This window comes from Trachinotus anak, unplaced genomic scaffold (genome assembly GCF_046630095.1).
Source record: "Trachinotus anak isolate AG129_WGS33_773 ecotype Australia unplaced genomic scaffold, CSIRO_AGI_Tana_v1 ptg000007l, whole genome shotgun sequence".
Classification (NCBI taxonomy): Eukaryota; Metazoa; Chordata; class Actinopteri; order Carangiformes; family Carangidae; genus Trachinotus; species Trachinotus anak.
The window spans coordinates 24,735,056-24,747,240 of NW_027273858.1; the positions used below are offsets into that span (position 1 = coordinate 24,735,056).

The window sequence follows — 12,185 nt, forward strand, 5'->3', positions numbered from 1 at the left end:
GCTCACAGTACGAGGCTGATGTCTGGGCAGAGACACGATCAGTGTGGCGTGTTGTATTTGTAATTTAACTTATACCTGCTGCAGATCCTGTTGTTTTAGATCATTCACTGCGATCAGCTTAATCACTAGTTAAAGGACCAATATCCGACCAGACGAGCTCCGGTTCTCTGGCTCTGTTATTGTGTAGTGATATTGTGGTGATTATTAACTGTGGTGATGATCGCTTGTGGACTCTTCCTCTCTTCACCTTTATTCTCCCTCTTTTCTCCCAATCACACACCTCATCTACATCTCACTCTATGGCAAGCCATTTTAACATTTAAAAGCCAGACTGGATATGAGTTGCAGATATCTGTAATTCAGTTTTGCCTAATCAAAACGAATATTTCAGATATCCGCAACTACATTCTTCCTAGGACAAATGACGTCACTTTCGCCATTCATGTGTCTGGGGTTTGTCATCACAGATCTCTACAATTCAGTTGCAGATATCCACTATGTGAATTATGGATATCTGTAACTGAATTACGACTAGTACTAATACCAGTTTGAGATATCTACAGTTTCATTCTGACTGGTCATAATTCCAGTTCAAGATATCTTTAATTCACCTCAATTAAAGATATCTACATGTCCCTTTTCGGATATCTTAAATTAAGTTTTGACTAGGCGAAATGACGTAATAGATATCTGTAACTGGAATCATGACTAGTCAAAATGACGGTGTAGATATCTCAAACCGGAATTAGGAATAGCCATAATTACATTGTAGATATCTATTATCAAGTTATAGATATCTTGAACTGAATTTTGGTTAGAGATATCTGAAACTGGAGATATCTGTAATTACATTCCGCCTAGTCAGAATGTAATTACAGATATCTTGAATGAGAGTTTTGACTAGGTGAAATGACGTTGCAGATGGCCCCGCCTACCACTTGAGGCGGGAGCGGAACCAATGCGCCTGACAGAGAAACGTCGGTCTTCCCCAGCCTGGAAATTTGCGTCAATTAAAGTTTTCAGTACAGCCAAACTGCTTTTGAGTTCATTGTTTGTGTCTGGTGATAATAAATGTTCAATTCTTTCGATATTTCTTCCACAGCTTTCGACAGAACGACGTTCTCTCTCTCCACAAATCCCCTGTTTGAGGGCTCTTTCAATTTCATGGCATTTTCTTGTTGTTTTCTCAATTACAGCCAAAGCCATCCTGCTTCTTTCTGAACTGACTTCTTCTTCTTCCTCTTCTTCTTCTTCTTCTTCGGCGTGGAGGGGAAGCGATGTAATTCTGGATATCTAAAATAGAGAAACGTCATGCATGACATTTGAGATATCTTTAACTTTCATTCTGCCTAGTCAAAACTGAATTACAGATATCTGCAATTGTAATTTAAGATGTGTGACGAGTTGAGTGACGTTTTCAGTGATGTCATTGCAGATATCTTTAATTCAGTTGTGCCTAGTCAAAACTGAACTACAGATATCTCTATATGTCGTTTCGCCTAGTCACAGTTACATTACAGATATCTTGAATGAAAAATACGACTATCCAAAATGTAATTACGACTAGTCAAAAATATGTTGTTGATATCTACAATGTTAATTCCGGATAGTCAAACTTAGCTTTGGATTCACATTCAGGCTGCCCTAGGGTGTCATCGCGTCATAACACGTAAAGATCAAGGGCCCCTCCCATGTTCTCGGTGTTCACGCCATTCACACTCTGCGGCCAGCCGCCATCTTGTCATCATCTCCTCTCTCTCTCTCTCTCTCTCTCTCTCTCTCTTGCTCACACACACACACACACACACACACACACACACACACACACACACACACGGTTGTTACATATGTGTTTTGCCTGTAATTATCTAGTTAGTAACCAATGTTTATTTTAGTTATAGTTGAATTATAATCAGTTTAATATCAAGTAATGTCATTTTGAATAATTATTACCCTTATTAATAAATCATGTTATAATTTAACTAGTCGTTGTCTGTGATTATTGTGACTATATTTGTGATAACAGCTGGATTCACGACAGTCAGTGCTTGAATTTACCCTTCAACCAACCTTCTGAGACTGCATTTTGAGCTATCAATTTGGTCATTGGTCCCTGTTGACAGGGTGGTGCCCCGAGGTTACTACTTGTAGTAAACATCTATATATATATTGGTGATTGTCACTGATAATCATTAATATTATACACCAATAACCAAATTGCCCCTACCTGTGCACAACAATCATGTGCTGCCAAAGATTCTTAATTTTAAACCGTCACTGGTGCTGTTACCAAAGATTCTAGAATCTTTGGCTGCTACTATTTTGACCCTTTGACGCATACTTTCTTGTTGTCAAGCTGCCACAGACACTTCCTATAAAGATTTTACATGGTGGAACAAGACAATTGGTGAAGATTGAATGAGTTGGAAAATAAAAATATAACTTAACCAGAGCTTGCAAGAGGAAATGGTTCAGCTCAGTGTCAGTTGGTTTTCAGTCTAGTGTCAGCTGGTTTCAGTGTAGTATCAAGTGGTTTCAGTCTAGTATCAGCTGGTTTCAGTCTAGTGTCAGTTGGTTTTCAGTCTAGTGTCAGCTGGTTTCAGTGTAGTATCAAGTGGTTTCAGTCTAGTATCAGCTGGTTTCAGTCTAGTGTCAGTTGGTTTTCAGTCTAGTGTCAGCTGGTTTCAGTCTAGGGTCAGCTGGTAGTCAAGTCAGTTGGTGACATTGGTGTTAATAGAGCTGGCTCTGTAGTTACGGTCCAGGCTGTGACAGAGTTTTTGGCAGATTGATCATACTGAATACATACTAAAAGCTCATTTATGTCTAGGTTTGATATCTAACAGGAAATATTTGAATGTCTAAGGTTACACAGCCCAGATATTGAGCATGCTGCTGTGGGAGAGGAAGAAACAGATGAGACTGACACCAAACAGAGACAGAGCTGTAGATATGTGTTATTTTTAATCATTTATCAAGAGGCCCCCACCACTGTCAAAGGGTTATCGTGCAGCAACCAACAGCAGTGGGGGCACTGTGGCTTGTTTGTATTGTCACTGCTTCCACCCCCTTAGTACCCCCCTAGCAGGGCCCCCACTGTTCTGAGTGGACTTGGCAGCCGGTCTTTGTGTCTGATGGATTTTTGTTTCACCTGCTCCCAGTTTAACATCAACAGGTGATGTGACATCATCATTATTGATGTCAATCTCTCTCTCTCTCTCTCTCTCATTCTCTCTCCACATAGCCTATAATGGGCTATATCAGGGGCCACTACAGGTCCTCACCCCCCTACAGTCAGCCATCGGCTCTGCATCAGCTTTCTGTCTTCAGCTGTTTGTTTTCTCTCCATCAACATATTTTTATGCACATTTTGAAGAGTTGCATCAGAAAAGGTTGATGAAAATGACAACATTCAAAAAAACAAAAAATTTAACGCTCACTTGAGGTGGTTTTGGCCTTGTTTGAAAAAGACTTGGTGCAAATAATAATAATAATGTTATTATGGAAGATGGAAGCACCTTTTCTGAATAAGTTCTGATGTAGCAAACATGTAGCTCACATGACTGATCAGCTGTTTCCACTGCAGAAGAAGAAGACAAAGTTGTTTCCAGCATCTTATTTCCATAACACACATTTCTTTATCTTCACCACCGGACAGAATGAATCAGATTCAGATAACTTTATTAATCCCAAGATGTGCAGTTCCTTTGTGGCTTACCCAGTCCATACACACAACTTCAAAACCAACAGTCAAATTGATTAATATGAGAGGCAACAGATCATACATGGGTCAATACAAGGGAGCAACAGCAGCAGTAAGTAAAATAGATAAAACAGATAAAATCTTTTGTTACAGTTAATTTAGTGAATAAATAATATAAATAAATAAACGACTGAATTTCAAAGTTAATTTTAACAGTCATTAAAATGGCAACTGTTGGCCTCATAGCAGAGGGAATGAAGGACTTGGAGCAGCGGTTTGCGACATTGTGAGGTCATTCCAGTGATGTCACTGGGCAGAACATTATCTGATTGGCTGATGATTCCTTTTGATTTCTGGGCCACATGTTTCTCTCAAAGGAAACACAAGTGTCTTTGCTGGACTGAAGTCATGTCTGAGCAAACTTTCATGATACCATTCAGGCTCTTCTTGTCCTTCACAGATGACCTATTATCCCAGCAAATACATGAGTCAGAACTTTCACTGATCAAAATGACATAAACAGTATCACAGATATGGAAAGAGTTAAGCTTCCACAGTAAGTGAATCTCTGTTGATCCGTCTTCACAGCTGACTTTATTTACGTTAAAGTCGAGAGTCAAACACTGTTCCAGTGCTATTTGACATGAATCAATAATTACAACTTGCCCCACTGAAAAGATCCCTGAAGCCCTATCTTGGACAATGTGACTGGTTTTGTTTTTTCTTCTTCTTCAAGGTTTTTTGAGGTTGTCAAACAACGTGTTTTGTTTCTGGTTCTTTGCGTAGCGTGGCTTTTACCGCTACCTTCTGCTGACGGAAAAGTTAGCCTCAAATTTGTTTAGCAATTATATGGGAACAGGGCTGCTGTCCTCTTTGCATAATTTTGACAGGTGGATTTTGTTTCATCAGTCCACAGACCTTTGTTCCAGAACCAGTTTCTGACTGTGCATTTTTATGAGCTACAGTCTGAACTCTGTTCCTGAGTCTTACCAGGATTTTATATCTTGTGCTGAATCCTCTGAGGTTCTGGTCCTGAAGTCTTCTCTTTATCGTTGACAAGGAAACATGTCTGCCTACATCCTGGAGAGAGTTCAGACCTGCTGTGCGGTCATAAAGGGCTTTTTCTTCACCATGCTGATGATGTTCATCCACAGGACCTGTGCTCCCCAGTCCACCAGCTCCCTCCCATACTTTTTCATGAATCCAAATCAAACCGAATGTGCTGAAGCTCACAGCCTGACGAACAAAAACTATAACTGGACTGTCTCTCTTATAGATTTGTTAGCTTGTGTTTCGATTTAATTTTCAAGTGATGTATTTATTGTATTGTATGTATTGTTTTCCTCTCTCCCTCCAGGATCCGGCCCATGCCCATGCACCCAGTCCAGAGCCAGCAATATGTTATAAAGCCCAAGTACTACCACACACACACCACACAGACGCACGTCCAGTCTCAACCAGAGAGACCAATCCCCCTGAGAGTCGGACACAACCCCTTCCATGGTGAGTGGGAAATTCTACATAATGGTTGTGAAAATATTTCCAGTGCATTTTCTGACTTTTGTCCAGTTTCTCATTCCTGCGGTTCCAAAAAATCTGCTTCCAGAGACTCAATCCATCTCAGCCATGGATGCTTGTATCACTGCCAGAAGTTACTCTGCTCACTCTTCAGTTCAGTTCAATGTATAAAATAATTTGAATGAATACTGAAGTGGACACGATGGTCACTGTGATGATTTATATCTCATCAAAGTTCACATCTCTACAGGTTGATTTTTATAGAAACAGGAACAGAAAAACCATGTTAAAAAAAATCTAAAGCAACATTGAGAAGTGCTGAGTAGTAAATAAATTAAGTTAACAGATTACAACATGCATGGATCTTTAGTGAAGGGGGATTCAGGGAAAGTAATTTAAAGGAGCTATTTGTCAATTTTGCTATTGCTACATAGCTAACATTAGCATTAACAGCTGTTGACTTACCAGTCTGGTCAAAAACTTCAGCCATCGTTGTGTTTACAAGATAAGAGGTTATGATACGTCTTCTGAGCAGCTTCGTCTTCAGGCTGGACTCAGTATCATACTGGATATCAGTATCAGGAAGTGACGAGACAGGCTGACCCAGACCCAGCTAGCTGGTTAGCATGCTAACTTGAGTAGCAGAAAAGTGACAGCACTCACAATGTTTCTTCTAGACTGGAAAGTAGACAGCTGATAATAATGTTAGCTATTTAGCAAAAACTTACAAATAGCTCCTTTAAAGTTTTACCGACTGACACATCTGCAGGTAAAATCCTCCATCACCGGGATTAAAACCACTCGCTCTGTGGTTCAGTGAGGCAGCTCCATTATATCAATGGTGGACCACTGTGATCAGCCAGTGTCTGTCAGTTAATACAAGGCCACTGACAGACAAACAGGCTCGATCAAGCGAACAATGTCCCACTTTAAACCACGTCTATTAGCTGTGTTACATGTTATATGTAGAAGTGAAGGTGGTTTCAGTGATTATACTATGGTGGAGGAAGATGTGGAGGTTACATGAACTTTGAGCTGAGGAGACTCATGGGTAAAATCTGAGGGTAGCTTACAATGAAATTCCAGTGGGTGAGTTTCTTCCACAAATGTCAAATTTTAAGTTCCTGCTTTTTAATTCTGCTTTTAGAGTTGGAAACCTTCAGTCTGACAATAAAATAAGTGTCTCTGTGGAATTGTAATGTCTCCAATAGAGCTGAACAATCTGCACAAAAAAACATATTGCAATTATCTTGACAGATATTATGATTTGAGCTACAAAGGGAATGGTCTTTTTTTTATTCATTTCATTGTCACTGAAAAAGAAAATAAAAATGATGATGGTGTGATTTTTATGAGCTCTTGTACCAAGAGACGCATTGTGACACTTTTTACAATTATCAAAAAATTGCAGCTCCTGTGATTTGAATGTTGCATTTGGCCATTTACAGTTCTGCTGTGGGGTGAAATGTTTTTAGAGACATGAATAAAGTGCAAAACACCATCTGCAAGGGGTCCATCTGGAGGAGAACCCCTCACTCTGCTGCAACAAGACATTTTTGCCATTTTCTTTTTTGCCATCAAGCAACACTCAATAACTGACACAAAGTCAGAATGTGCTTTTAGAAATTTTTGCAAATTTATTTAAAAAAACAAAACAAAACTGAAATCTCTCTTTTATAAAAGTTTTCAGACCCTTGATTCAGAACTTTGTAGACCCCTCTTCAGCAGTAGTTACAGCTTCAGTCTTCTTGAGTCTCTACAACTCTGAACATTTAAGGACGTCAGAGACTGGTCCTGAAGAGTTGACAACACGGTACAACAACAATAAGACAACAGCAAAAGCAGAGTGGTGTTGTCCCAGCAGCTCAGTGCAGAGCTGTTAATTTCCTTAATGTTTGCACCATGATAACAAAAGGTCTGACCAACACCGACTTCTACATGTTGCACCACCAGCTCAACCAGCCAGTTCGGATGCTTGCGCCACATGTTTGATTTCCTTTGAGATGTATTGGAGGGTAGGTGGAGGCTACTGTTAGGCAGGGTGACACTGGGAAGACTTCATTGCTGAGGTATAGGGCTGCAGAGCAGACTGTCTTTGTGTCCTGGGAGAACAGTCATTAACGAGACTCCCTGCTGCCATGGTGGGCCTGTCACTCTACGATGAGTTGAGTCCACAGTCTAGTGATGTCCCATGGATGGACTGAGGCACCATCAGCAGTCAGTGAGTCTGTCGGATGAACAGACACTTCACTTCCTATGACAGATCCCATTGTCCTGTTTATGAGACACTTCATATCTGAGCCGCTCAAACCATTTAGAAAGAAAATAAAAAGTTTTCTAGACCAGCATTGGCCAGCAGTCAAACTCCTACAGATCAACAACAGCCATAATTCACAAGCTGGTGGTTGGTTATTGTGGTTTGTCCTAAATTCAAGGCCAGAATCCAGCATCAGCATCTCCAGTGTGTGTCTATGAATAAGTCAATATTTTTCTCTGCAGACTGCAGTTTGAGTGGTTGTGCCTCTGGCCTGAGGGATATTAATGGGAGGTCAGCAGACAGAACAGTGTTGGTGTTTGGCTGTGCAGACCCAGACCTGGCCACAGTGAGCCAGACCCAGTTTTAAAATAACCTCCTCAGCACAGTTTAATTTCAGCCAGCAGTATGTAAATGCCAGAGAAATGGCGAGACATTAAAAGTGCACAAACACATACAGAGAGGGGAGCGGGCAGCTGCCAGGAGAATCATTCATGTTCAGTACATCTGTGGGGAAACCGGAGGGAAATGACTGGTTTTATATATATGGCTTCTTGTCTTATTTCAGGACCTGATTTAAGGTGCTGTGTATGGTCTACCAGAATGTGGTCTTCCATGCTCTGAGGGATTTTTGAACCAGTTCTCCTTCTAAACGAGACAGAGAGGATTCACCATAGTGTGACAAAAATATCAAATTGAAAATTTTTCAGACCAGTGTTGTGATTGTGATTGAAATAGTAAATATTTTCTCTAAATTACAGCATAGGTTATCAAATATCTACCAAGTAGAGCTGTAGTTACAGTTTCCAGATGAAAAGGATGTGGTGAACTGATACAGCTGCTGAGGTTCACTGTTGTTTTTATTTTTTCAGTCAGTCGAAGAAAAGTCAACTTCAAAATAAAAGTAGGTTATCTGTCTTAAAACAGTATTTTATTGAATCTGAATCTGAAGTATCAAATCTTTCAAATCAACCTTTTGAATCCTATATCAGAGCCATTTTGCCCCTGTTTACACTACGTCTTGTCTCCAGATGAGACACTTTCATTTATTATCCATATCTAACACAAATACATGAATGCATCATATTTAAGAAACACAAATGAGACAAAAATCTACTGTTTTCACAGCTCCTCGCACCCCCACAGAGACCAGGGGTCAAATAAACACTGCAGCAGCCCAGTGTGTCCTGTATGTGATCATACTCATGTAGGGACCTTCCATCTTTACTCCACTATAGTTACACTGTGGTGGAGTAAAGATTAAATATGTGATTATCACTATTTATATATATGTGGCTAAGTGAATGAATAAGCAGGTGTTCCTGATGAAAAGCTCAGTGAACCTAGATGAGTTCCTCTGTGCACCAAAGACCCACAAACCCCTTACATGTGCCCATTCTGTCAACCTCATTGATAACGTTTGCAGCTCATTGGCAGAGTTTCCCCTGAAAAACAGGACCTAGTTGTGCAGGTAAACTGAACTGTCTTTAACCTCTGTTAGAGCAGAGCAATGTGACCTTTCCATTCAATCACATTACAGTGTATCCTGTCACAGTCATACCAGAGCAGTTCATGCATGGTTTCTTCATTGTTTAGCACTTAGAGCACAGTTGTGTATCTACAAATAGCACTTCAGGCCTGACGCTAAACTAATGGGAATAGCATGGCTGGTTTTTGGGCGGCATGCAGTCAGAGCTACACTGACATGTTTGTACTTCTAAAACAAGAAGCCCACAGCCTTTCTGTCAGCCTCGTCCCATGTGACAAACGGCCTGTCAGCAACTGGCTTTGGTGCCACATATGGGAAAGTTATTCCCCGTCTCCCCTCAGATCTCCCTCAGCTCCCTCACATGGCCAAAACACCCTCAGACTAATGGCCATGGTCTCAGCCCTGACAGTTTGGGCAGAGAGGATCATCTTACCATCACCCCAGTGACTAAACCGATTTCTGGCACCTCCACCTTGTTCTAAGGTGCAAGGAGAAAGGAAATGGTTTCGTTAGGTTCAGCTTGTAGTCCTGAAGTCTATCTCAGAGACTGAGAAGTCATCAGTCCTGTCTCCTCCTTTCTGATGCCGCCTCTTTGGCTCAACTTAATCACTTCTATGAGATGATGAAGCCAAAAGCCAGAATACATGCAACTCTGACGGACTTCTGTTTAAAAAACAGGATCAGAACTGATGCAACAGAAGATTCAAAAGAGATACATTCTTCCTTTATTCCATGGATACCTCTTCCTTGTCAAAACCTGGTGTCTACATTACCCACAATGCCACATTGGCTAATGTAGACACCATTGTGATCTCCTTCACTTATTAGATAGATGTAGAACTGAGTCCTGACACCAAGGTCTCTACTGACCTGAAGCTTCACTGATCCACCTCACTGAGTGTCTGTGGAGGAAACACTCTGACACATGATGTAATGTAGTTCATTTCCTATCTCTGCTTCAGGTTAGCAGCTTGAGGGTACATTAGCCACTACTAGCATAACACACCTGTGTCTCTGACCAAACTATCATTGGCATTGTTGGTAATGTAGGCACTAGGTTTTGACAAGGAAGAGGCCTCCATACCTGAGCCATACCTGATTTTTCAGGTCTTACCTGACTATCTTTGACTAAAGAGGTCTTCAGCCCCAACTGAAGCTGACTTAAGTGACATCACGTGAGGACATTTATCACACTCACACAGGCTTTGTTTCACATTTACAGTAATACTCAGTAAACTTGTAAAATGCGTGATGTTGTTGCAGCTCTTCAACTGTGGAATGAGTGAAGATATCATGGTCCATTCTCTATATTTTTTACCAATATTGCCGTCCATTCTCCTTGCTGGTGCCAGTATTACCAGTCTCTCTGATGAACAGAATCAAAATCCATTCCAGAAAATCCAGCTAGCTACTTGATGATCAAGTGAACATGTGTGTTGTTGTTATGTTTCTGCAAGTAGCTACTGGCCAAGAGGTGCAAATGACCCGTCTTCTCCTCCTCAGTCAGTCCTGGTTTCAATCTCTCTACTGCCACACGACTCCTCTCTTTTATTCCCCTCCTTGGCTCAGATAAATAAACCCACTCTGGCCCAATGAAAAACATCATACAGGCAGAAATGACCCCCTGACTTCAGTAGTTACACGACCATCCCTCTGCAGCCTGGCTGAGCCTCCCCCTGAACGTTTCTTTCCTCAGGATGATTGATTTCTGTGTTGTGTCTGAGATGCTCGGCTGACTTTCTTTCCATATGCTCCACACAACCAGAGAAATCTGCCAGCAACATGTGCATACTGACAGAGGCACAGAGTCGGAGGAGGGAGAATTTGGAGGATTCAGACATGTTTTATCATGGCTGGGCCAGGGAGCTGCAGCTCAGAACCTGTCAGAGCAGGTCTGACATGGTGGACGGGTACCATTGTTTCATGGTGGTGTAGCTCTTTCAGTGTGAAGAGGAGTTAAGGCTGTTTTCATTTTTACTATCTTGAGATTATCCTCAGCAGAACAACGGCAGCATGGGTCAGTGGGTCAAACACATACAACAACCTGTGTCTACCTTTACTGAAGCTTTGCGATTGAGTGAAATATGACAAAGTTGATTTCTTAAAGGAGCCATTGCAAGTTGTTGATAGTGCTACATAGCTAACATTAGCTTTAACAGCTGTTTACCAGTCTTGGGAAGAGCTGCAGCCAATACCAGAGGTTACAATACGTCCTCTGAGCAGCTACAGACTGGAGGTTCAGTATCAGAAAATGAGGAGCTGGGCCGACCCAGACTGGAGCTAGCTGGTTAGCATCATAAACTGTTTATAAACTTGGATGTAGACTGGGTCTGAAAAGTGAAGCCAATGCTGAAGTGCCTTAAAGCTGCATTCTATCTAATGACCATCAGGGGGCGGCTCCACTGGTTGTAAAAAGAAGTCTGATTGTATTGAAGTCTATGTGAAAATGTCTCTACTGCTCACTGATTTATTACCTTAGTAAATGTTTTCCTAATGAGTTTATGGTCTCAGTCTCTAGTTTCAAGTCTTCTTCAATACAACATGATGTTCACTTTTAAATTATGGTTCATTTAGAGGAAAATAGACCATAAAGCAGGGGATGCATTAGGGCGGGACTACCGTGTGATTGGCAGACTGTACCACACACCTGCATGACAATCAGGATAGAGTACAGAGCAGGTCAGATCCACCCCTCACACCTCCTCAGCGCCACCTTCTCCTCCTAATATGGTTTCTTCTGGTTTCAAAACATCAAGATGGCGACTGACAAATTACAAACTGGAGGCTTCAAAACAGCAGCTCACAAACCAGTGGGTAACGTCATGGTGGGTTGACACTTGATTTGCATGCTAATTGCAGGAGACATAAGCTTGCAGCCATCAGTGTTCAGTCTTGTCTTTATCATGTCTTTTCTTCTACTGAAGTTAGCATACTAACCAGCTAACCCTGGCCCGCCTGGTCACTTTCCCCACAGTGACTCACTGTAGCCTCCAGTCTGCCCTAAGACATAGCTGCTCAGAGGATGTGTTACAACCTCTGGTCTTATAAAGACAATGATAGCTGAAGCTGTTGTCAGGTGACCATCACCACCACTTGTTCCTGACAGGAAACCATGTTCAGTGCAGAGAAAACTTACAAACAGCTCCTTTAAACCATGGCCTTCCAACTGTACTCCAGGAATCTACAATGTCACATCCATGAAGGGTCAACATTGAAGCAGCAGA

At 41.4% G+C, this 12,185-nt stretch overlaps 1 protein-coding gene across 6 annotated transcripts in view; it reads left to right on the forward strand.

Moving 5' to 3' along the window:
* ltbp1 (latent transforming growth factor beta binding protein 1) overlaps positions 1–12,185 on the forward strand; it is a 116,229-nt gene that overhangs the window by 44,887 nt on the left and 59,157 nt on the right. For all 6 annotated transcript variants that reach the window (XM_071481568.1, XM_071481570.1, XM_071481572.1 and 3 more), the window contains exon 4: positions 5,058–5,203. In XM_071481568.1, the coding sequence (XP_071337669.1) occupies positions 5,058–5,203 (146 nt within the window). The remainder of the gene's footprint in view (positions 1–5,057; positions 5,204–12,185) is intronic.